This window comes from Pelodiscus sinensis, chromosome 32 (genome assembly GCF_052426305.1).
Source record: "Pelodiscus sinensis isolate ZL-2025 chromosome 32, ASM5242630v1, whole genome shotgun sequence".
Taxonomy (NCBI): domain Eukaryota; kingdom Metazoa; phylum Chordata; order Testudines; family Trionychidae; genus Pelodiscus; species Pelodiscus sinensis.
This window is the reverse complement of record NC_143083.1, coordinates 13,160,940-13,185,271: the sequence shown is the minus strand read 5'-3', so window position 1 is coordinate 13,185,271 and position 24,332 is coordinate 13,160,940. Positions and strand designations below refer to the sequence as shown.

At 57.0% G+C, this 24,332-nt stretch overlaps 1 protein-coding gene across 3 annotated transcripts; it reads right to left on the bottom strand.

The window, feature by feature from the left end:
• Positions 1-80: 80 nt before the first annotated feature.
• Positions 81-24,065, bottom strand: PLVAP (plasmalemma vesicle associated protein). Of its 3 annotated transcripts, none has more exons than XM_075902785.2 (8): positions 23,925-24,065; positions 22,683-22,740; positions 13,140-13,400; positions 6,428-6,524; positions 2,281-2,921; positions 1,486-1,624; positions 1,054-1,144; positions 81-220 (listed from the first exon to the last, which is right to left on the bottom strand). In XM_075902785.2, the coding sequence occupies exons 2-8, from the start codon at positions 22,701-22,703 to the stop codon at positions 214-216; spliced, it is 1,257 nt and encodes a 418-aa protein (XP_075758900.2). In that variant the 5' UTR covers positions 22,704-22,740; positions 23,925-24,065; the 3' UTR covers positions 81-213. The 3 variants fall into 3 exon arrangements, with proteins under 3 accessions (XP_075758900.2, XP_075758901.2, XP_075758899.2); XM_075902786.2 differs by lacking the exon at positions 23,925-24,065 and adding an exon at positions 18,844-18,935 and having other exon boundaries at positions 22,683-22,721; XM_075902784.2 differs by lacking the exon at positions 23,925-24,065 and having other exon boundaries at positions 13,140-13,621; positions 22,683-22,725.
• Between the last annotated feature and the right edge of the window lie 267 nt (positions 24,066-24,332).

The following is a 24,332-nucleotide window of genomic DNA, read 5'->3' as shown; positions in this document are numbered from 1 at the left end:
GTCAGGCGTGTGAGATGGATTTCGGCTCCGCGGCACGGGGGGGCCGGGTCGTTCACGTGCCGATGCCCGCGTCGGTCTGCGAGGCTCCAGCCAGGCCCGTGTCTGTCGGTGAGGCGGAGCGAGATTCCAGGCCGGGCCCCCGCGTGCCTCGCCGGTCGAATCGCGCCTCCTCTCCTTTGCTCCAGCGCCGCGCCCCGCCGCCGCGCGCTCGGGTTAGCCGCTGGAGTGGGAAAGAAAACAGGCAGAAAGGCCGGGGCTCGTGCACCGCCCCAGGGCCCGCGCCCGGGTTCCCGCCCTGCCAGGAAGTCGCCGGCTGCTGGGGCATCCTGCCGGCCCAGGATTTCCCGTGGCCCCTGCCCTCTCCCCCCGTCACAGTCTGGGGCAGCCGCTGCAGGCCTCCTGGCTGATTCTCATGCCCCCCGGCCGGCCCCTGGCTCCAGAGGCCTGATCCGGGAGTCACTGGCCACCCGGTATTGTCCGGCGCTGAGCATTAGTAACGTGTCCCAGCAACGTCCACCCCCAGCCGCGCAGGAAACGTTTGGGGAGGGGGGGTCCCCTCATGACACCCCGGCAGTAACCGCGCCTGCCGTGGGGGCTTTGCCCTCAGAACGCCGCGTCTGGCCTCGGTGGCGCGCAAAGCACGTCGCCAACGCTAATGACCCCCCCACGCCGGCAGGCCCGGGGCGTGTCTGAAACAGGAGCTCTGCCCCCCACCCCCCGGGAAACATACTCGGCGCGGCAGGGGGGCAAGAGCGGTTCGGTCTGGCCCCCGTGCCGCCCGCACTGCCACCGCTTTGCGCTGCCGTGGCGTCAGCGCCTGGGGCTCCTGACCAGAGCCAGGGGGAGAGCCCAGAGGCTGCCTGCCCTCCACGCTCATGCTTCAGGGTCAGAAGGGTCAGGAAGGGTCTGGAGCGAGACACGCGCTGTGCGGTGGGGTCCACCGGGCGTACCAGTGGGATGGGGACGCTGCCGCCCATGCCAGAGGGGGGCGAGGGGAGGGGATGCTGGGGGGGCAGCGACTCTGAACGGCTGCTCAGGCCCTTCACGCCTTACCTGGGCTGCTCCAGGGGTTTGCGGGGGACCTGGTTGGGCTGCTTGGCCTCCTCCAGGATGCGCTGTCTCCAGGCCTCCAGGCTGGTTCGGTCTAACAGGGCGAGACGCGCCAGAGATCACGTGGCTGGAATCACCTGCCACTATGGGGGGGGGGGGGACCTCCCTGCTCCCTGCTCCCTCACACTCCTGGGCTGGCCTGGCCGCTCCTGGAGGAACCTCGTACCCCAGCTGCCCGAGTCTGGAGCCGCTGTAATAACGAAGTCGGGAGCGGGGCTGGGTGCTTAGAGCAGGAGCAGGGACGCGTGGGTTGGTGGGGGGCTGTGCCCACAAGCTGGCTCTAGGGGCAGGTGCCCCCTGCCAAAGCAAGCGACCCCCCCCCACGGGAACGCCCCCGGGCAGCTGCCTTCGGCCCTTCCTCGCCCGGGCACTCACCGAGGTTCCCGAACGTCCCGGGATTGCCAAGGATGCTGGGGTTCCGGACGATGCCGGGGTTCCGGAGGAACGGAGGGTTGCCGGGGACGCCAGGGTTGGCGGGAATTCTCAGGGCGGGGTTCCCGGGGAAGACGATGCTCTGTGGACGAGAGGAGAGTCACACGCGGGAAAGGTTTTACGGGGGTGAGGAGGGGGCTGCAAGTCAGTCCTCATCCCTGTCTGGCTGGGAGTCACAGAGGGGCAGGCAATTGGTCAGCAGAGCCCCAAGTCAGTACCCGCAGACCCCTAGATCCCATACCCGGGGGCCCGGAGCCCCCCATACATGCAGCCTGGAACCCTTCGCTCTGGCCAGGGGGCACCAGACAGAGCCGTGTGTGGAAGAAACTGGGGAGACCCTCCCCCACCCCCGCTGACACAGGGCAAGGATGTGGGGGGAAGGCCTCTGTGCCTACTGTGTGTTGGCCCAGCCCTGGGGAGCCCACGCACCTGCAGGAGGCCTTGGGGGAGTCGTTCAGCTTGAGGGATCTCCTCCAAGGGAGCGTGGGAGGGGAGTGGAGCTCCCCCAGCCAAAGTTCCCTTTCTGGTTTTTTCCAGCCGTGCGTTGAATAAATTTTGTTTGGTGCGCCGCAGATGTGCACCACCAATCAAAACATACGCTGCAGGCGCTGTGCTTATCAGCTGGCGGTGGGGTGGGGTAGCGGGGCGAGCACCCTGATGACAGGGAACTCTGCCCCCAACCTATGAGGACCCACAAGGGCGTGCTCCCCCTCCCAGTGCCTGCACGGGTGCTCTCACCTTCCTGCAGCTCTCCAGCTGGGCCTTCATGTCCTCAGCCTGGGCCAGCACCTTGCTCCACTCCTGCAGCTGCTGGCTCAGGCGCCCCTTCTCCTCCGCCAGCGCCTGCTTCTCCTGGAAGCTGCGCTTGGCCTCCGTGTCGCAGGAGGTCTGCAGGGCTTGCAGCTGCTGCCGGAGGCCCTGGATCTCCATGTTGCTCTGCTGCCTGGAATCCTGCAGCTTCATATCGCAGCTCATCTTCTCGCCGTGCAGCCGGGCGCGGGCCTGCGTCTCGTCCTTCATCTCCCGCTGCAGCGTGTCCCCCAGCGACTGCAGCTTGGCGTTCACCAGCTGGGGCAGGGTGGCGCAGTCGCTGGGCTGGTAGCTCATCGTCTTGTCCACGCTGTCCTGGATGCCCTGCCGGGCGGCCTTGATCTCAGCTGTCACCTTCGTGCCCAGGCTGCAGCATTCCCCCTGGCTTTGCACTAGCCCGTTGTACTGCGCCCGCAGGTCGATGGTCTGCAGCCGGCACTGCTCCCGCTCCCTGCCCGCGGCGCTGGCCGCCTGCTTCAGCGTCTCCGTCATCTGCGAGCAGTTCTCCCGCTGCTGCTGGGCCTCCCGCAACAGCCGGTCCCGCGCCTCCCGCAGGCTCAGCTTCTCCGCTGGGCAGGGAGAAGACAAGGCGGGGTGAGGCCGACTGGGGGAGTTAGGAACCCGCTCGCCTGGCCTCTGCTCCTCTGGCTCACCCATCCCCTGTTCCCAACTCCACTGAGCCTCCTCTTCCAGCTCCCCCCACTCCTGTACCCAGTCCCCCTGGATCTCCTCTTCCAGCTCCCCCCACTCCTGTACCCAGTCCCTCTCGACCTCCTCTTCCAGCTCCCTCCTCCCCTGCATCCAACCTCCCCTGGGCCTCCTCTTCCAGCTCCCCCCTCCCCTGCATCCAACCTCCCCTGGGCCTCCTCTTCCAGCTCCCCCCACTCCTGTACCCAGTCCCCCTGGGCCTTCTCTTCCAGCTCCCCCCTCCCCTGCATCCAACCTCCCCTGGGCCTCCTCTTCCAGCTCCCCCCTCCCCTGCATCCAACCTCCCCTGGGCCTCCTCTTCCAGCTCCCCCCTCCCCTGCATCCAACCTCCACTGGGCCTCCTCTTCCAGCTTCCCCCTCCCCTGCATCCAACCTCCCCTGGGCCTCCTCTTCCAGCTCCCCCCTCCCCTGCATCCAACCTCCCCTGGGCCTCCTCTTCCAGCTCCCCCCTCCCCTGTACCCAACCCCCTGGGCCTCCACTTCCAGCTCCCCTATGCCTTGCACCCCCATCCCCCTGGGCACAGCAAGAGGAACGATCAGTTCCACTCATACGAAATGGGAAGCGACTGTCCAGGAGGGAGTCCTGCAGAAAGGGATCTGGAGTCCTAGGGGACCACGAGCTAAAGAGGAGTCAACAGTGTCACACGGTTGCAAACCAAACAAAAAAACCCTGGTTCTGGGCTGCATGGACAGGAGTGTGGTGAGCAAGACCCGGGAAGTCCTTCTGCCGCTCTGCCCTGCGCTGATGGGGCCTCGGCTGGAGTGTTGTGTCCAGTTCTGGGCCCCACATTTCAGGAACGATGGGGAGAAATTGGAGAGGGGCCAGAGAACCTGAGCTGGGAGGGATGACTGAAGGAATTGGGCTTGTTGAGTTTGGAAAAGAGGAAACTGAGGCGACAGCGACGTTGCCGGTTTTTGGTGGAAGAGGATATGCAAATCGTGCTCTCATTTGCATATCTTCTTCCGATTCTTTGTGCGGAAGGGGTTTTGCCCATAAAGAGCCCTGTGTAGACGGGACCGTTTGTCGGGAAAACCCCTTTTTCGCAAGCTCCTGTAAACCTCGATTTTCAAGGACTAAGGGACGTTGTGTTCCATGATTCTACCTCTGCCCTGCACGTCCATCCCTTGCACCCTTTGCACCCCGCTCCCCAGCTGGAGCCAATCACCTTGCGGGGTGGGGGGGGGCATGGAGAGAGAGGGGGAGGAGGAGGCGGAGTTTTCTGGGGAGGAGCAGCCAATCACAGCTGCTGCAGGAAGTAGGCAGAACCTTCCCTCCTCCCTCCCAAAAACCCAGAGGGGTTCTTGGTTGGGGGGGGGAGCAGCCAGCACCATTCTACAGGAGGGGAGGGGAAGAGCCTAGCAGCTCAGGATGGTTCCTTCCGTCCCCCACCCACAACAGTGAGTCAGTCTGCTCCCTCCTCCCCACTGCAACAGTGTGGGGGGGGGGAGGTGAAGAGCCCCTGGAGCTACAGCAGCAGAGGGGTGAGATGGGGGAGAGGAGCAGCTGTGATATGTGGGGGGGGGGGATGTGTGTGCATGAAATTAATTGCCGGGCTGGGAAGGGGCGGATGTGGGGTGCAGAATTGATTTCTGGGTGGGGGAGGGGCAGTGAGGGGTCCAGCATTAATTGCCAGGCTGGGGAGGGGCGGATGTGGGGTGCAGAATTGATTTCTGGGTGGGGGAGGGGCAGTGAGGGGTCCAGCATTAATTGCCAGTCTGGGGAGGGGCGGATGTGGGGTGCAGAATTGATTTCTGGGTGGGGGAGGGGCAGTGACGGGTCCAGCATTAATTGCCAGGCTGGGGAGGGGCGGATGTGGGGTGCAGAATTGCTTACTGGGCTGGGGGAGGGGTGGTCTCCTGGGGTGCAACTCTTGCTGTGTGAACTCTGGGGTGAGCAGGGGGGGGGTCACTCTAGGGTGCCCACAGGCCAATACTGCGCCCCGCTCCACAGCGGGGGAGGGAGGGGGACGATCCCGGCAGGAATTCAGTGGATGGGAGCAGGCCCTACAAAACTGAAACCATCTGGTGCTAAAACTGGGGAGTGGAAGGGGGGGTCCCGGCGGCTCCAACCCGGGCAGGAGGACCCCTGCAGCCCAGACAAAGTAGGGTTTATACCCCACTCTGCAACAGTGAGCCCCACAGAGCTGCCATGTGACCTTCCTGCTCCCCGGGGCTCCCTGCAGCTCCCGGTGCCCTGCTCCCCAGGGGTGCACAGGTGACGACTAGCCCCAGTGAGGGGGCCAGGGGGGAGCAGGCTAGAACCTCGGAGGTCAGGGAGGTGCTGAGAGCAGGCTCGGAAAGTCACTCGCTGCCTGGGATCTTGGGGGATGCACCCATGGCAAACAGAGCCAGCGGGCCCCGTGCCAAGGAGAGCCAGCGGGCACCATGGTATGGAGAGCCAGCGGGCACCGTGCTATGGAGAGCCAGCAGGCCCCGTGCCAAGGAGAGCCAGCGGGCACCGTGCCAAGGAGAGCCAGCGGGCACCATGGTATGGAGAGCCAGCAGGACCCGTGCCAAGGAGAGCCAGCGGGCACCATGGTATGGAGAGCCAGCAGGACCCGTGCCAAGGAGAGCCAGCGGGCACCATGGTATGGAGAGCCAGCGGGCCCCGTGCCAAGCAGAGCTAGCGGGCACCATGGTATGGAGAGCCAGCAGGACCCGTGCCAAGGAGAGCCAGCGGGCACCATGGTATGGAGAGCCAGCGGGCCCCGTGCCAAGCAGAGCCAGCGGGCCCTGTGCCAAGCAGAGCCAGCGGGCACCATGGTATGGAGAGCCAGTGGGCCCCGTGCCAAGGAGAGCCAGTGGGCACCATGGTATGGAGAGCCAGTGGGCCCCGTGCCAAGGAGAGCCAGTGGGCACCATGGTATGGAGAGCCAGCAGGCCCCGTGCCAAGGAGAGCCAGCGGGCACCATGGTATGGAGAGCCAGCAGGACCCGTGCCAAGGAGAGCCAGCGGGCACCATGGTATGGAGAGCCAGCAGGCCCCGTGCCAAGGAGAGCCAGTGGGCACCATGGTATGGAGAGCCAGTGGGCCCCGTGCCAAGGAGAGCCAGTGGGCACCATGGTATGGAGAGCCAGCAGGCCCCGTGCCAAGGAGAGCCAGCGGGCACCATGGTATGGAGAGCCAGCAGGACCCGTGCCAAGGAGAGCCAGTGGGCACCATGGTATGGAGAGCCAGTGGGCCCCGTGCCAAGGAGAGCCCACAATGTCCCTGCCTGGCTGCACAGATGCCATTGGGACCGAGGGGGCCAGGGGCAGCTCCCCCAACTGGGGGGGGCGAAGGGTCTCTCAGCGCACGGGGAGGGAGGGCAGCTGGGATTTGGGGCTCGTCCGGGCGGGGAGGGAGAGACGCTGCCGATCTCACCCACCGTAGCAGGTGACGTTCAGTAAGTTCATGTTCCGGAGGCACTCGTCTGCCGTCATGCGGAGCACCACGGCGTAGTCGATGACACCCTGGTACTGGAGCTGGGGAGAGAAGGGGGGACGGGGCGTCAGCGCGGCCACGGCACCGGGGGAAGGGCAGAGATGGAGGCAGGGAATTGGCCGGCCTCCCTCTGCAGCATGAGGAGGAACCTGGGCCCTCGGGAAGGGAAGCCATCGTCCGGAAGCTGCTCCCTTGGGAACCTTCCCACCCCGCTGGCCCCTGCTAGCCCTGCCCTGGCCTCCCCACACACATAGCTCAGCCCCTCAGGGCCCCTCAGCCCCACCCTGGGCTCCCCACACACCCAGCTCCACCAGTGCCCCTCAGCCCCGACCCACAGCCCCACCCTGGGCTCCCCACACACCCAGCTCCACCAGTGCCCCTCAGCCCCGACCCACAGCCCCTGCTAGCCCTGCCCTGGGCTCCCCACATACACAGCCCTCGTGCCCCTCAGTCCTGGTTTGCATCCCCCATCCCGATTCCATTCCCGAGGGGAGGCGTGCCCAGCTTTGCCCCGCTGATGCTGTGTGGCCTGGGCCCATGCCCACGGGTGCCGTTTTGTGCAGCCCAGCTCCCCAGACCACCCTGGAACAGAGCCCGGGGGAGGTGAAACAGGCAGAAGGAGCCAGCGAAAGGCCAAGTCTTGTGAGCTCAAAGGAAGAAGAGTCCGGTGCAAAGTGATCAGAAGAGAGGTCCCACAAATCCCCGGCCTCCTAGATCTCCGGCCGATTTCCCTCCCGCCGCCGGCCTGGCAGCCAGCCGTGAACGGCGCGTTCCGCAGCTGGAGGAGCTGCCGAGAGACAATGGCCAAAGGGTGGTGCCTTGTGTGCGTTTGCTTTCCTCGAGTGCTCGCCCCGGCAAAGTGCCGAGTTCCCGGCAGCCGCAGGAAAGCGCTTGGGGCCGGTCTCTGCACCCTCTTAGCACGGTTCTTTCCTGCAATGAGACAGGCAGTGTCTCCCCAGAGCAATGATCCCTCTAATCTTTTCCATCCACGTGTGGAATAATTTTATGCACGCCGAGGCATGTGTGGATGTGCACCACCCATCAAAACACAACACCAAGCTCTGCTCATCTGCGGGGCGGCATTTGAATTTCCCCAGCATGGCCGCACAAGCACCCAGCTTACAGGGAACACGGCCCCAGAAACCCCTTTTCCCCGTTGACCGGGAAATCTGTCATCTGCTTTTGGGGCATCTGTCTAAACCCCAGGGGAACTTTGCAGGGAGTCCCTGTGAGTCTGTTTGTCTGGGAAACAGGGAGCAGGGGAGTGGAGGCAGATGGGAGGAGAAAAGGAGAGAAACATTTGTGGATGAAACAGATGTTGCAACATATCAGACTAAGCTGTGAAGGCAGGGGACTGGACTCCGTGACCTCTCAAGGTCCCTTCCAGTTTTAGGAGATTGGTATATCTCCATTATTTTAATATGAAGAGAGGTTAAAGCGACTGGGACTTTTCAGTTTAGAAAAGAGGAGACTGAGGGGGGATAGGATAGAGGTCTATAAAATCGTAAGTGGTGTGATAGGGCAAATAAAGAAAAGTTATTTATTAGTTCCCTAAATAGAAGAACTAGAGGACACCAAATGAAGTTAATGGGTAGCAGGTTTAAAACTAATAAAAGAAAGTTCTTCTTCACGCAGCGTGTAGTCAACCTGTGGAACTCCTTGCCAGAGGAGGCTGTGAAGGCTAGGACTAGAACAGAGTTTAAAGAGAAGCTAGATAATTTCATGGAGGTTAGGTCCATAAAAGGCTATTAGCCAGGGATAGAAATGGTGACCCTGGTCTCTATTTGTCAGAGGCTGGAGAGGGATGGCAGGAGACAAATCGCTTGATATTGTCTTCAGTCCACCCTCTCTGGGGCACCTGGTGCTGGCCACTGTCGGCAGACAGGATACTGGGCTAGATGGACTTTTGGTCTGACCCGGTACAGCCGTTCTTATGTTCTTATGTTCTTACTCGGTAACTATAAAACCCCGCTGGCTCCTTTCTGATGTTCAGAAAGTGCTGACCCATAGGTCTCATGCATCCCTCTGGGAGCTGTGGGGTGCTTGGGACATGGTCCAGGTACAATGTGTCTTTATAAGAAGACCTGAGCCAAATTCCTGGATCCAAGCCCCACAGTGAACTTGAAACCAGATCTGGTGCAGTCCTTTGTTCCAGAGCCCCTTCTCTGGGAAGCAGGGATTCCCTGGCATTCGTTATGGCTCAGAATAGTTTGCTCAGCACCGTGATCCCCATGGGGAGCTTAGAAGGTAAGGACTCTTTGTTCTCTTCAGAATGGCTCACGGGAATGAGACGGGGGGGGGGAGGGGGGTGTCTCGGACCGCAGAACCTGGGAGATTTTTGCACTGGTCGGACTTGCAAGATGATACTGTGTGTTGTGAACACCTCCCTCCAATGTTCCCTCCCCTCTTTTTCATCCATGAGCAGATTTTTTCCCCTCCCATGTGCAGACTAAATTTTGTTCTGTGCACCAAGGCAGGGTGGATGTGCACCACCGCTAGAAGCACACGCTGTGGGCGTTCGGCTCATCAGCTGGGCAGCACTGGACTCGCTCCCGATTGACTCTGGGCGTTCGTTTGCCCCAAACAGCTACAGCAAAGGTGGGTGCCGCTTCACCTGGACCTGCAGGGACCATCCTCGGGGAGGGGAGACTATAGCCCTCGGAAGGATGGTCCAGCGATTCGAGTGTTCACCTTCCCTGCTCTGGCTGAGTCACTTTGGGTACATCCCAGGGTGAAAGTAACTTCCAATTTCTTACAGGCAGGGGCGGCCCGTCCATATAGTCGTCTAGGGCGCCAAGTTAAATGGGGCGCCAAATGGTGGTGCAATATCATTGAGGGGTTTGGCGGTGGGGTGCCGATTGCATGGGTCGCTTAGGGCGCCAATCTAGGGACACCCCCGCTTACAGGTCCTGTCCGACTGCAACCCGGATCCCTGCCTGCTCTTTCAATAGCTCCCTCTTGGCTTTTGCCGCAGCTCAGCCAGTCTCTGCCGGAGCGGCGCACCAGGGCACCCCCCCCATGCACTGTCACCTCTGCGTACATCTGCCCTGCAAATAAAGAGCCAGGGTCACAGAATCCCAGAGCTGGCAGAGACCTCAGGAGCCATCGCATCTGGCCCCCTGCCCAAAGCAGGATCAGCCCCAATTCAATCATCCCGGCCAGGGCTTTGTCCAGCCAGGACTTAACCTCTAGGGATGGAGATTCCACCCCTCCCTAGGGAACCCAGCCCAGCGCTTCCTCGCCCTGCTGGGAAATCGTTTTTCCTAATATCCTCCCCCACTGCAACTTGAGCCGGTTGCTCCTCGTTCTGCCGTCTGTACCCACTGAGACCAGCCTCTCTCCAGCCTCTTTGGAACCCCCTTGCAGGGAGTGGAAGGCTGCTCTCAAATCCCCCCTCCCTCTTCTCCTCTGCAGACTAAATGCACCCAGGTCCCTCAGCCTCTCCTCCTAAGTCCTGTGTCCCAGCCCCTGCTCGTGGCGGGCGCCTGATTGCAGTAGGAACAGGCCCTCTCTGCATTAATCCCCCTCTCCACAAGCTTCAGGAGGGGCCGCCGGGTCAGTCTGCCTTAGCAGAATCAGCCAGGAGCCTTGAGGCCTCTGAAAGATTCCCGCCCATGAAAGCTGATGCCCAAAGAAACGGGTCCGTCTTCAGGGTGCCGCGGGACTGGTGCAGGGCTGGGCTAGGAGTGATCCGGAGCTAGAGAGAGGAGAGTCTGAGTCGCTGTTCAAAGCCAATCTTGGTGCTGATTTTTACAGGACGTAAAATTATCCCAGCATTGGGGAACCCGCCTCGGTGCTCCAGGCCCCCCTACCCCCTCACTGCCGTACCAGCTTCTCACTCGTCGGCAGCCTCTGACCCAAAAAAGGTTCCTTGCCCCTGCTTTATCATTGTGGTTATTACCATCTGGGCCTCATAACAGCTGAGTCACCGTGAGAAGAGTGATTACAAGTGCGGATTAGCTCTCCACCCCAAAGTAGCTGATATTTTCCCAAGAAAACTTGTTTTTTTCTTTGCTCCCAAATCAGCCTCTCTTAGAAAACAAACATTTTCAACCGAAACCCGAAACTCAGCTGATATTTTCCCAAGAAAACTTGTTTTTTTCTTTGCTCCTAAATCAGCCTCTCTTAGAAAACAAACATTTTCAACCGAAACCCGAAAACAAAACATGAGCATACTCAACTGCTCAAGATAGCTGAAACCAAACCAGACTGTGAGGAGCTTCAAAAAGATCTCACCAAACTAAGTGATTGGGCAACAAAACGGCAAATGAAATTTCATGTTGATAAATGTAAAGTAATGCACATTAGAAAAAAATAATCCGCACTATACGTACAATATGATGGGGACCTAATTTAGCTACAACTACTCCGGAGAGAGATCTTGGAATCATTGTGGATAGTTCTCTGAAAACATTCACTCAGTGCGCAGCGGCAGCCAAAAAGCAAACAGAATGTGAGGAATAATTACAAAAGAGATAGAGGATAAGACAGAAAATATCGTATTGCCTCTATAAATCCATGGTGCCCCCACAGCGTGAATACTGCGTACAGATGTGGTCGTCTCATCTCAGGAAAGATACATTGGCATTGGAAAAGGTTCAGAGAAGGGCAACACGAATGATGAGGGGTCTGGAACAGGTCCCATAGGAAGAAAGATTAAAAAGACTTGGACTTTTCATCTTAGAGAAGAGGAGACTAAAGGGGGAGATGCGAGAGGTCTATAAAATCATGAGTGGTGTGGAAAAAGAGAATAAGGAAAAGTTCTGTACTTGTTCCCATAATATAAGAACTAGGAATCACCAAATGAAATGAATAGGTAGCAGGTTGCAAACAAACAAAAGGAAGTTTTTTTTTCATGCAGGGCACAGTCAACCTGTGGAACTCCTTGCTAGAGGATGTGGTGAAGACTAGGACTTTAAAAAAGAGCTAGATAAATGCGTGGCGGTTGGGTCCATCATTGGCTATTAGCCAGGATGGGTAGGAACGGTGTCCCCGGCCTCTGTTTGTCTGGAAATGGGTGAATGAAAATGTGGCTGAATGAAAATCCCCTTGGCTTTTTTTTTTAACAAAAAAAAATCCCTTTCCCAGTTCTCTAGCCAGGGGCGGCCCGTCCATATAGGTGAACTGGGCAGTCGCCTAGGGAGCCAAATCATTGAGGGGCTTGGAGGTGGGGGTGCCAATTGCATGGTTTGCCTAGGGCTCCCGTTGCTGGCAGCTAGTCTAGGGCCGCCCCTGTCTCTAGCTAGCTCATGAGCAAGAGATAAGCTTTAAAAAATGCCACCAATGAGCATGACCCGAATGGAGAGACAATAAAGGAATAATTTCGCTCACCACCATTGAAATGCTGCCATTTCTGGGGTGGAACATGGCAGGGTTTTAACAGCATAGAACGCCCTCAAGAAGAGATTTTTTTTTAAATTTCATTCCAAATTTCTCTTGTCTAGTGTTACCATGTCTACGTACATTACAGCCAAGCCCCATGGATTGAATGCTCAATAGCACGGTCCCAACATTTACAGCGCTCATCAGCAGATGAAGCTATTTCGAGATGAAATCTGAATTGGTCACTTTCCTGCTTGGAAAAATACCTCCATGCCACAGTGAATCATATCATTTTCATCTGTCCCTGAAGGGCCGGATGGATTGGCCAGACATGGTGGGACTCCATGGATTACCCCCTGGGCTGGATTAAGACCTTTAGAGGCCCTAAGCACTGAAAAGATTATGTAATTCAAAATAAAAACAATACTATAGCGTAAAATCTCTCTTTTTTTTTTTTTGTGCCCCTGCTTTGCTGGTGCCCTAAGCACGTGCTTAGTCTGCCTATTGGGTAATCCAGCCCTGTACCCGAGGGTGAATTTGGCTCTGAAATGTGCATTGCATTTGTTCTTTCTTGGCTGCGACCAAGAAGAGGTCCTGGTGGGGGCTATGGGATAGACAGCCCACCAGCCTAGGATCAAGGGATGGCGGGGTTGCTACACCAGGCTCTAGGAAGGGTGAGAGACGCCCATGAGGATGGAGGGTTGGAAGGACGGAGCGGGCACGTGCCCCCTAGGGGATGGTCATAAGAACATAAGAAGGGCCATATTGGGTCAGGCCAAAGGTCCATCTAGCCCAGTAGCCTGTCTGCCGACAGTGGCCAGCACCAGGTGCCCCAGAGAAGGTGGACTGGAGACAATGATCAAGCGATTTGTCTCCTGCCATCCCTCTCCAGCCTCTGACAAACAGAGGCCAGGGACACCAGGGACACCATTTTATCTCCTGGCCTTTTATGGTTGTAACCTCCATGAAATTATCTAGCTTCTCTTTAAACTCTATTATAGTCCTAGCCTTCACAGCCTCCTCTGGCAAGGAGTTCCACAGGTTGACTACACGCTGAGTGAAGACGAACTTTCTTTTATTAGTTTTAAACCTGCTACTCATTAACTTCATTTGGTGTCCTCTAGTTCTTCTATTATGGGAACTAATAAATAACTTTTCTTTATCCGCCCTCTCCACACCACTCATGATTTTATAGACCTCTATCCTATCCCCCGAGTCTCCTCTTTTCTAAACTGAAAAGTCCCAGTCGCTTTAACCTCTCCCCATCTGGGACCCGTTCCAAACCCCTCATCATTTTAGCTGCCCTTTTAGTTGGTCCTCCGAAGCAGGCTTACCTCTTTGCTGCTGCAGGCCCGGAGGCTGTTGTTGCATTTCTCCAGCTCCTTCTGCGTCGCCACCTTCATCTGGAAGTAGGTGAGTTTCTCCTTGGTGGTAGCATTGAGCTGCAGGGTCAGGTTGCGGTTCTTCATGTTCAGCTCCATTACCTTGCCGTACAGCTCCTGCACCTGCTCCTCCAGGTGCCGCAGGTGGGTGTCGGTGCCGGCGTGGGCGTTGCCGTAGATCATGAAGAGCACCAGTCCCAGGATGATCAGGAACTGGATGACCGAGGTGAAGAGGAAGATGTACTTGACGTAGAAGCCGCAGTCCTTCTTGGAGATCAGGTTGTCCCTGGACTCCAAGCCGAACTTGGCCATGGCGTAGGCGTTCTTGTCCATGCTGCCGGCTTGGCTACTGCCTCCCGGCTCACTGGCTCCCCTTTACATCAGCAAGGGCGGCTGGGCGGGGTCCACCAGCTGGGCCACCCGCCCCTTCTCCCCTGAGCGGAGTGTTTATATTGCTCTATTTAATATTTCCTCCTGCCTGGCTCCTTCCTGCCTCTCCGGACACGCTGGGCTCTGAGTTATCACGACCCTGCTGCCGTTCCCACATGTGCTATTGTTCCCAGCCTGTCATGGGCAGGGGCAAAACATGGGACAACCCTCCTCCTCCCCCAGCTTTATTTGCTCTGACATCCCGGCTGCTGCTTCGAAGCAGAGTTGGGTGGGTGGGTGGGTGAGGGGTGCTCGCTGGGGTGGGCTCTCCCGGCTTGGTCCAAGGCTGGAAAAATCTCCCCTCCGGATCTGTCTCTCAGGAAACGGCCTGGTTCTTATTACAGCCCACGGCACTTCTTACGGGAACGGTCTGATCCAAGAGGGGGATGCCTGGAGGGAAGGCCACTGGGTCCCATCAGACTCACTGGAGAGCGAGACCTCTCTGTGGAAACTTTACGCCAGAGGTGGGGAACCTTTGTTGGGTCGGGGGTCACTGACCCACAGAACAATCAGTCCGGGTCTGCAGACGAGTGAGAAACAAACAAAAATCACCTCTCACCAGCATGGGCTGCCCAATGCTGGAGAGCCCCAAACTACAGGGGCTGGATCCAGGAAAGCCGGGGGCTGCATCCGGCCCCCAGGCCTTAGATTCCCCACCCCTGCTTTAAGCCAACGCAAAGAACGTAAAATCGTAAAAAACAACAAATAGTCTTGCAGCACCTTAAAGACGAACAACACACGTTGATGGTATCGTGAGCTTTCGTGGGCACAACCCACTTCTTCAGATGACCGGAGTGATTAAAGGGCCAGTTTTGAAATAAATAAGTTTTGAAGTAAATAAAAACTTTTGAAATACAAATTTTGAAGTGGGCTGTGCCCACGAAAGCTCATGATACCATCGACGTGTGTCGTTCGCCTTTAAGGGGCTGCAAGACTCTCTGTTGTTTTTTACATTCTCTGGGTTGGCTTAAAGCAGGGGTGGGGATGGCGGGAGGGGGAAAAAAGGAAAAAAACCAGTCAATTAGAGCTGTGTTTCTCAACCAGTGGTACGAGTACCCTTAGGGGTACTTGAGAGGAGTCTGGGGGGACGTCCACACAACTGAAATGTGGAGAAAACGGAATTTTTGTTTTACGTTTTACAGCGCTTGATTATTTCTGTACTTTTTACACCCAGGAATTTCATTGCCTGCCTGGCTACGATTAAGTCGTTTAAACAAATGTGTTGCAATGGCAGAAAAAAATGGTGTGTGTCTGAAAACTGTAGGTGCTCGGGGTAAGTATATATATATATATTTTTAATGGGGGACCTTATTTAAAAGGTTGAGAATCACTGCATGCGAGTCTCCGTGCTACATGAAGCTGGTAGAGAAGTTGCATCGCGTTCTTAAGTACCCATTGTTTGGTTTTTATGTCATTAGGATGTGGAATGTACCGGGGCCATCTAGATAATGTCCTTTATTCATACCTCTGTGATAGGCATCAACCCTGTAAATCGGTGGTCACCAACCAGTCGATCGGGATCTACCGGGAGATCTTGGAGCCTCTGACAGGGGATCCTGACTGGTTTGGCCAAGAGGCTCTCAGCTGCCCCCCCCCCCCCCTGCATATCTCCTGCCCTTTGTCTTTGAGCTGCCTCACCCCACCCATGGGAGTCTCCTGCTTGCTGTGCAGGGCAGGGGAAGAAGAGGAGGGGTTGCTGATGTCAAGGTGTCCCCTTCCACTCTGTATTCCAGTGGTCCCCAACCTTTAGGGGATGCCGGGCACCCGGGGGCAGGGCCACTCATGTGCGGGACACCCGGGGGGCAGGGCCACGCCCGCGCCTGGGGGCGGGATCATGCCCGGGGATGGGACCACCTATACACCGCGTGCCCAGCGCTGGCGCTACCCATGCGCCGCACTCCCAGGGGTGGGGCTACCCATACACTGTGTGCCCAGGAGCTGGCAGTGCCCATGTGCCGCACACCTGGGGCCAGCGCTGCTCCTGTGCTGCATGCCCAGGGGTGGGAACGCCCATGTGCCACGCGCCCGGGGCCAGCGTCGCTCCTGTGCCAGACACCTGAGGCTGGTGCCATCCATACGTCACGCGCCCGGGGCTGGCACAGCCCTTGCGCTGTGCACCCGGGGGCGGGGCTGGCCCCGATCATTCGGCGGGCACACAGAAATGGCCCGGTGGGCGTCATGGCGCCCGCGGGCACCACTTTGGGGACCACTGCTGTATTCTATCTCTGCAGAACAGAATGGGGGGCACAACAGGACTTAGGCGGGAGTTCGCTGGCTGCCTTTGGGAGCAGTGCAGGGCCAGGGCTGGGGTGAGCCGGCCTTAGCCCCACTAAACCACAACCCAGGAGCCACCTGAGGTCAGCCGTGTCCAGTCAGAGCCCACGTCCTGCAGCCCTACCCCAGTCATGAACCCCCTCCTGCAGCCCAAGTCCCTGCCCTAGCCCCAAGCACCCCTGCATCCAAACATCCCCCCAAAGCCTGCACCTAGAACCCCCTTGGGCATCCCAACTGCCTGCTGCAAGCGCAGCTCAGAGCCCCTCTCACGCTCCAGATCCCTTAATCCAAGACCAGAGCCTGCCCCCCAACCTGCTGCCCCGCCTGGTGAAAGTGAGGAAGGATGGGGGGAGGGAGGGAAGATGGAGCGAGCAGGGGGTGGGGTCTCAGAGAAGGGGCACAAAGGAGGCGGGGCAAAGGTCATAGAATCATAGAACTGGAAGAGACCCCAGAAGGTCAAGTCCAGCCCCCTGCTCTAGGCAGGACCAATCCCAACTAAATCAACCCAGCCAGGGCTTTGTCAAGCCGAGACTTAAACACCTCTAGGGATGGAGACTCCACTACTACCCTAGGGAACCCATTCCAATGCTTCCCCACCCTCCTAGGGAAATAGTTTTTCCTAATGTCCAACCTGGACCTCTCCCACCACAACTTGAGGCCGTTGCTCCTTGTTCTGCATCTGTCACTACTGAGAACAGCCTCTCTCCATCCTCTTTGGAACCTCCCTTCAGGAAGTTGAAGGCTGCTCTCAAATCCCCCCTCACTCTTCACTTCTGCAGACTAAACAGACCCAAGTCCCTCAGCCTCTCCTCATAAGTCATATGCTCCAGCCCCCTCATCATTTTGGTCGCCCTCCGCTGGACCCTCTCCAATGCGTCCACATCCTTTTTGTAGTGGGGGGCCCAGAACTGGACATAATACTCCAGATGTGGCCTCCCCAAAGCCGAATAAAGGGGAATAATGACATCTCTGGATCTGCTGGCAATGCTCCTCCTAATGCAACCTAATATGCCATTCGCCTTCTACAGGTATTCAGGTTTGAGGTAGATCTTGGATTGTGCTTCAATTTAAAAAGTGATCTCATGCTTAAAAAGGGTCCACTGCTGTAAATGAATGTGTCGTTGGCTTGTGGAATTGGCCTGAAACACCCGGGTGACTTTGAGATCCACAAATGAGTCCCCGGGCGAGTTAAAATGTTCCCCAATAGAATGGAATTAAGGGAGGATTATACCTGTGCCGCAGGTAGTAGGAAAAATCTGCTTTAGGCTCAACGGGCGTTTTCCCCAAGTCACCTGCACCGGACTGAACATAACACCAGCAGATCCCAGTCGTCGGGGGGCAGAACCAACCCTGTGCCCCCTGGTGCTTAGTGCACAAGCCCCCCCACTGGCTGTCAAGTAGACTCGTTCATTGTGCTGTGTCATTAGATGGGAAAGAGCCTCCCAGTAAGTGGGTTGGATACATAAGCAATGGATCCTACCCAAGTGGTGCAAGGCAGAGCTAGGACCAGTGCCTAGGGCCCATGACACTTTTAGGGGTCCACGAAAATGTTTTCATTTCTTTTAAAATCAGAAGAAAAAAATGAACTTTCAGGGTCGAAGAAAATGTGTTCATTTTTTTCTCACATCGGAAAAAAATGAAACTTTTAGGGCCCACGAAAATCTATTACATTTTGCCCAAAACAGAAAAAAAATAAAATGTTGAAGTATTTAAAGTTATAGCAAAAATAATTTTTAATATTTTTTTTTATGGAGGAAGGGGCCCACGAAGGTCATAATGCGGCCCTGCCAGCTGACGTGTGACTGTCCGTAGGTGACTCATCGCCTTGGCCTCGCTGGAGCTCCTCGTGTGACTAGTTACGCACGTACCGAAGGATCAGTGTCAACAAGGAGCCTGAAACTCCCATACTGGGATGGGCCAGCCGGTCCCATATCCTGTCTCTATCGTTTGCTTCAAAGGCAGGGCCAAGAAAGCCCCTAGTGGAGAATTGTGGAATAATCTCCCCTTGGGGGAAATTCTCTCTTGTCCTAACCAGCGTTCCCTGTAAGCTGAGCACTTGGGCAGCCAGCCGGGAGAGATCCAAAGGTCACCTAGCTGATTAGCAGAGCGCCCACCGATGCACTTGGCAGCATGTGTTTTTCTAGTGGTGGTGCACAGCTGCATATGCTTTGGCGCATGCAACAAAATGTATTCTGCACATGGGGCAGAAAAAAGTAGAGGGAACAGAGTTCCTGACTCTACTCGCCTCGCGTTGTTTATGCCCTGATGCAGGTGGATTTTTAGTCCTGCTAATGGTTTTTAGCCTCTGGAATGTTGTTAGGGTTGCTCTAATGATGAATAGAAATCAGCTCAGCTGATTTTCTCTCGGTGCTACCTAGTGGCAGGGAGTTCCACAGGACAATCACGCCCGAGTTGCTTCTGGGTTATTTTAAATCTGCTGCTTTTCACTTTCACGGTGCAATAATATTACAGCCCAGTGCCCTTATTGTATAGGTGTGGCGGCACGTCGGCCACATCTGCAGCAAGATGAGACTCCGCCAAGCAGTAGTAAAGAAAGGGTTTATTGCTCCTCCAGGATACCGCATAGACGTGATGTGGTTTCAGGAGTCAGGGCCAGGGTGCCTCAGACCCCTTGGATTAGGGGGTCCATTGTCATCACTAGACCCTCAGCTAAGGCTGCTTCCTTCATGTTCCCCAGCCAGCAACTGACCCTTCCCCCGAAACCTCCCTTCCTTTGTTCCCTGCCTGCCCTCAACCGGTCAGACCGGTTGGATCTTTTTAAGGTAGCCGTCCTGCTGTGCAGTGCTACAGGTACTGGCCAGTAGGGGTCAGCCCCAGCCCACACGCAGCCACCAATGGATACCCAGAGGGTATGGCCTGCCCACCACATCACAATGGAGTTTTCTATGGTCTCTTCCTAGGGCCAGTCTCCACGGTGAGTCACTGAACCTACCTGTTGGCTGCACAGTCACCTCTCATGTGGATGCGGCTACAGCGCAGCGACAGGCCCCAAAAGCTGCAGCTTCTCACGCTGGCTTGTTGCACCTGTCGACAAGACGCTAAGGAGCTTTCCTTGTTATTACGCTAGCGACTAGAGGCCTCGACTGAGATCAGGAGTCCTACGCTGCCTCGTGTGGCTGCCGCACAGTGAGATACAGCCCTTGTCCCAGGAAGCTTCCACATTTACAAGACAAAGGGCAGGAGGAGAAACTGAGGCAGCAAGGGGGAAGTTACAGAGCCAGGAATAGAATGAGGCCCAGGCCCTGCAGAATGGCGTCTTCTTCCCTATGATCTACATGGCAAACTTTCTCTACCCCGTGACTCAATTATCCAGCCAAAGTGACCGGCACATAGGGGGGACAGCATGTTATTTTTCAGAGGGATGGCTCGGAGCTGGTTGGTTAACCACACGGGTACAGGGCTCTCCTTGTGCCCTGTCCTGCCAGCCTGCTCTGTGCTCTGGCCAGGGACCGGGAGGGGACGCGAAAGGGGACCCTTCTTCACCTAGCCCTGCAGCGGATCAGAGGGGGTGTAAACCCAGCCCTAAGTGCTGAGCCGGCCAGTGGTGGAACCAGGGCTCCCTGAGCCAGGTGGTAACTGTAGACCTGACCATAAGGGACGTCTCTGATTGCCCACCCGGTTTATCCGGGAGCCGCACTGCCTGTCTCCCACCTGCAGCCAGCATTCCCTGTAAGCAGAGTGCTCCAGTGGCTGCGCAGGAGAGATTCAAACACCCCCTAGTGGATTGACAGAGCGCCCGCCACTGGCAGCAGAAGTTTGTACTGAGGGTGCACATCCGCACCTGCCTCGGTGCACAAAACAATTATTATTCCGCATACCCCTGGAAAAAGTCAGCAGGGATGTCGTCTGCAGCCCTGAGGGTTTTGATGGGACACCAGTGGAAACTTGCCAGGTTTGGCGTTTCGTTCTGAGAAACCAAGGCCCGATTTCTGCTGGGCAGGGTGCCGGCTGATGTTTTACATCCGCCTGGGGCCAGTCTGTGGCTCCGGCTCTATCAGCACAAAATCTTGCAGCAAAGCAGGCTGGGGTCGGCGGCAGCGGCGGTGCATTTTCCTGCTCCCTGCATGCGGGTGATTGGCTTCCCAGCCGCAAGCCAGACCCAGAGGGGAAGTTCCAGCAGAAGTTGGTGCCTCTCAGGGTGGGCGGGGCTGGGCTAGAGAGACCCAGCTCCTGCAGTTGTGGGAACAGCAGTGAAGGTTCAGCCCCTCAGTGACTCTGCCTGGCCCTCAAACGCCGGGTATTTTGGTCGCACACAGGCTGTGGGCTTGAGGCCCACTGAGGCACGGTCATTGAGAGCCAAGCCACATCCCATCCCTGGCACAGTTGCATGCCTGAGTATGCTCGATGTGGGGCGGGAACTGCTCAGCACTATGAGGAGAGATTCAAAAGATGGGGATTTTTCAGCACAGAAAAGAGGAAACTAAGGGGGGATAGGCACAGAGATAAAGCCATGACGAGTGTGGGAAAAGTGAATCAGGACAAGTTATTTCCTTGTTCCCATAACACAAGACCTAGGGGTCACCAAAAGAAATAAACAGGCAGCAGGTTTAAAACAAACCAAAGGATTTCTTCATGGAGCGCACAGTCAACCTGTGGAACTCCTCGCCAGAGGAGTTTGTGAAGGCCAGGACTTTACTAGGGTTCAAAAAGGAGCTTGACACATTCATGGAGGTTAGGTCTATTGATGGCTATTAGCCAGGATGGGTAGGAACAGTGTCCATAGTCTCTGTAGCTTCATCTTCACTGTGAGTTCTTTCGGCACAAAATAGGCTAATGAGAGACTCATTAGCAAAAGTCGCAACATCATTTGCATATTTCCTGCTGTTTCTTTTTGCCCAAGGGGTTTTTGCGCAAAAAGAAGCAGTGTGGACTTTTTTTTGGTGCAAAAACGATCCTCGGACAGGCGTAAGGATCTTGTTCAACATGGGTTTTTTGTGCAAACCCCCCCCCCCCCCACTGCTTCTTTTTGCACAAAAAGAAATGGCAGAAAATATGCTAATGATGTCGCGACTTATGCTCATGAGTCCCTCGTTAGCATATTTTCTGCCGGAAGAACTCGCAGTGAAGACATAGCCTGTTTCTCAGAGGCTGGGAACGGGTGACAGGGGAGGGGTCATGTGATGGTTTCCTGTTCTCTTCACTCCTGGGGCACCTGGCGTTGGCCACTGTCACGGACAGGACACTGAGCTAGATGGGCCTTTGGTCTGACCCAGAGGCCGGGCCGGCCTTACCATGGGGTAAACTGAGGCAGTCACCTCAGGTGCCAGACTGGGTGGGGGGGGTACTACTAGGACCCAGAGTGTAGAGAATTGTGTCTACTGCTGGTGCATGTGTATTCCCTCTGCTCTAGATGCACAGAGAGGGCTGTGTCTAGACTGGCAAGTTGCCAGCTGTCTACACTGGCTGCTTGCATTTGTGCAAGAGCACGGACGATCTAATGTAAGATTGTCCGTGTTCTTGCACAAATACTATGCTGCTCCTGCTCGGGAAAAAGCCCTCTTGTGCAAATGCTTTTGCACAAGAGGGCCAGTGTAGACAGCTAAAAACTGTTTTGTGCAAAAAAGCCCCGATGGCGAAAATGGTGATCGGGGCTTTCTTGCGCAAAACCGCGTCTAGATTGGCAGGACGCTTTTCTGCAAAAAGTGCTTTTGCAGAAAAGCGTCCGTGCCAATCTAGACGCTCTTTTCCGCAAATGCTTTTCACGGAAAAACTTTTCCGTGAAAAGCATTTGCGCAAAATCATGCCAGGCTAGACGTAGCCGGAGGAGTAGAACAGGAAGAAGGCAGAACTGAGACCTTACAAAGCGAGGGGTGTCAAAATGCTGTGGGCCGGCCCTGACCAGAAATCCTCTTCTTAGAATCCTAGAACTAAAAGGGCCCTCGAGAGGCCATCGAGTCCAGTCCCCTGCCCTCACGGCAGGACCCAGCGCCGTGAGGTGTCTGTCCAACCTGCTTGTCAATATCTCCAGAGATGGAGATTCCACAACCTCCCATGGCAACTTATTGCAGGGTTTAAAACAGGAGGTTTTTCCTAATGTCATAGGAACATAAGAACGGCCGTACTGGGTCAGACCAAAGGTCCATCTAGCCCAGTATCCTGTCTTCCGACAGTGGCCAGCACCAGGTGCCCCAGAGGGGGTGGACCGAAGACAATGATCAAGCGATTTGTCTCCTGCCATCCCTCTCCAGCCTCTGACAAACAGAGACCAAGGACACCAATTCTATCCCCTGGCTAATAGCCTTTTATGGACCTAACCTCCAGGAAATTATCTAGCTTCTCTTTAAAATGTCCAACCTAAATTGTTATTGTCCCTTCTCCAACCAGCCTCTTGAATTCCCTGCCGAACAAAGGTGCTTGTCGTTGGTCATTTTTTACCTGTGTGAACGTAGGCTGGGAACCGGGACCCTGCCGTGCCAGGGGCTGTACAAACACGACTCTTACCATCCAAGCAGAACACAAGCCAGCAGACGGACACAGGCAGAGCAAGGATACAGCCGGACAGTGCTGGTCTGTACATCTCAGGGCCCTCGGGTGGCCTACAGGCCTCGCAGCCGGGGCCGGGGGGGGGGGGGGGGGGAGAAGGCGGGATCTGAAGGATGATGAGGGGACGTTTACACTAAATGTCTCCTAGGCGGGGGGGCGTGTGCTGGGAACCAGCTGGTGGCTGCTTCTGGGGTAAGCTGCTCCAGGTAAGCCCCTCCTGCCCCAACCTTGCCCCCCCCCCACATGGCCCCGCACTTTATTATTGGCCCCGCCTACAGCGTGTCCTACCTGAGGCTGCAGGATGTGCATAGCGGCAGCGACCCCCACGCCCAGCGGGACCCTCGGCCTGCGGGAGAAGGGGAGGAGGCTGCTGCAGGTGCCAGTGGCGAGGGTGCCCTGGGAGGCCCAGCCCCCCTGCACTGCTGGCCTGGGAGCGTTTTGTGCCGCAGGTGGAGCAGCTGCAGGGGCCCCAGGCCCGGTGCGTGGCCACCCGCAGCCCAGACCACAGTGCCCCATTCAGGCGAGGCCCTGCAAGTCATCACACCGGCCCTGGGAGTGGCAGGAGAGAAAGCTGGGAGCAGCTTGCGAGGAAATGTAACCAGCGACATGCCGGGCAGCCCGCTGCAAGGGGTCTGGGGAGGCAGGTTTGTGAGCTCCAGGCCAGCAGTTTCCAACCTAGGGGGTCGAGCCCCAGGAGTGGAGGGTGGAATGTTGGGCCTGGGGTCTCATGGCTGCAGGGGGATCAGATGAGCAGTGGGATGGGGGCTAAGGCAGCTCCCTGCCTGTCCTGGCCCCACAGCTTGTGCTGCGCCCCAGAAGTGGCTGCAGCAGGCCCAGCTCCTAGGTGGGGGGAGAGCTCACAGGGCTCCGTGCACTGCCCCTGCCCTGAGCACTAGCCCCGCATTGGCTGGGAACCTGCTGTTGGGGTGCAGGAGGGCCTGCAGAGGCAGGAAGCTGCCTTAGCCTCCCAGCTGCATCACTGCCTAAGAGCTGCTCCAGGTCAGCCCCTCCTACCCCAAAGCCAGAGCCCCCTCCTACACCCCAAAGTTCATCCTCAGCTCCCCCCCACCACCTGCGCTCCAGTCACATTATGTCACGGCACCAATGATTTTCTTCAGCTGGGTCAGGATTAAAACTGGAAACTCCTGGGCTGGTTAGGGCCAGCTGAGTCCAATCAAGGCCTACCTGAGACCTTTTAAAACCCCTCCCCTGTTGCACTAAGGAAAGAGAGAGTGAGGGGGAGGCACTGGGGGTAGCAGCTCTCAGCAGAGTGGCTATGTGCCTGCCCCATAGGGGAAACAGACAAAGCTGGGCTTTGGGGAAAGACTGACTTCTCACGGGGGGCAGATAGGGGTAGATTTACCCCAGCCCTGCTGGCCAAAGGGAGAAGCGCTGAGGCTGGTGAGAGTCAGGTGCTGCAGGGAGGCTGGTGCGAGGCCCAGAGCTGGGACTTGACATCATGGGGGTTTTTTCCTTGCTCCATGGGTCCTCTTCCTCCTGTCCCTGGGGCCTGAGCCTGGCTCTGCTTACCTGCCTGCTTTCTAGCCTCTTCGGGGAGCCCTGCCGCGTCCCCACAGCGCTGGTTTCAGGAGGGCCTTGGGGCTGCAGGGTTCTGTGCCCTTTGCTTGCAACCAGATGGCTCAGGAGGTAGAAACTGAGGGGGCTGAAATTGACACAAAGTTGAATGACCAGAAACTGGCTAGTTTGTTGAGGTGTGCCCAGAGAGGAGACGCTGCATAGGCTAGCAGTGGGGGGCGTGCGCTAGCTGGGTTTTGAAGGGCTACAAATCTGCAGGGTTGACGTAGGGGCTGCAAGGACCCAGCAGTGGGGAGGGTCCCACCAGGCTCCTGCTCTCAGCCAGCTCCATGCCAAGATGCAGCCTAGCCCATTGGGGATCTGCAGGGGGGCTGAGCAAACCTCTGAGTCCTCCACACATCT

Excerpts from the sequence above, each read along its gene's own strand:
- PLVAP (XM_075902784.2), bottom strand. The coding sequence starts at position 13,520 with ATGGACAAGAACGCCTACGCCATGGCCAAGTTCGGCTTGGAGTCCAGG. Across the intron at positions 1,625-2,280 it reads AGCTGGAGAGCTGCAGGAAG|AGCATCGTCTTCCCCGGGAA; the intron begins GTGAGAGCACCC and ends TCTCGTCCACAG. Across the intron at positions 1,145-1,485 it reads CGGGACGTTCGGGAACCTCG|ACCGAACCAGCCTGGAGGCC; the intron begins GTGAGTGCCCGG and ends TCGCCCTGTTAG.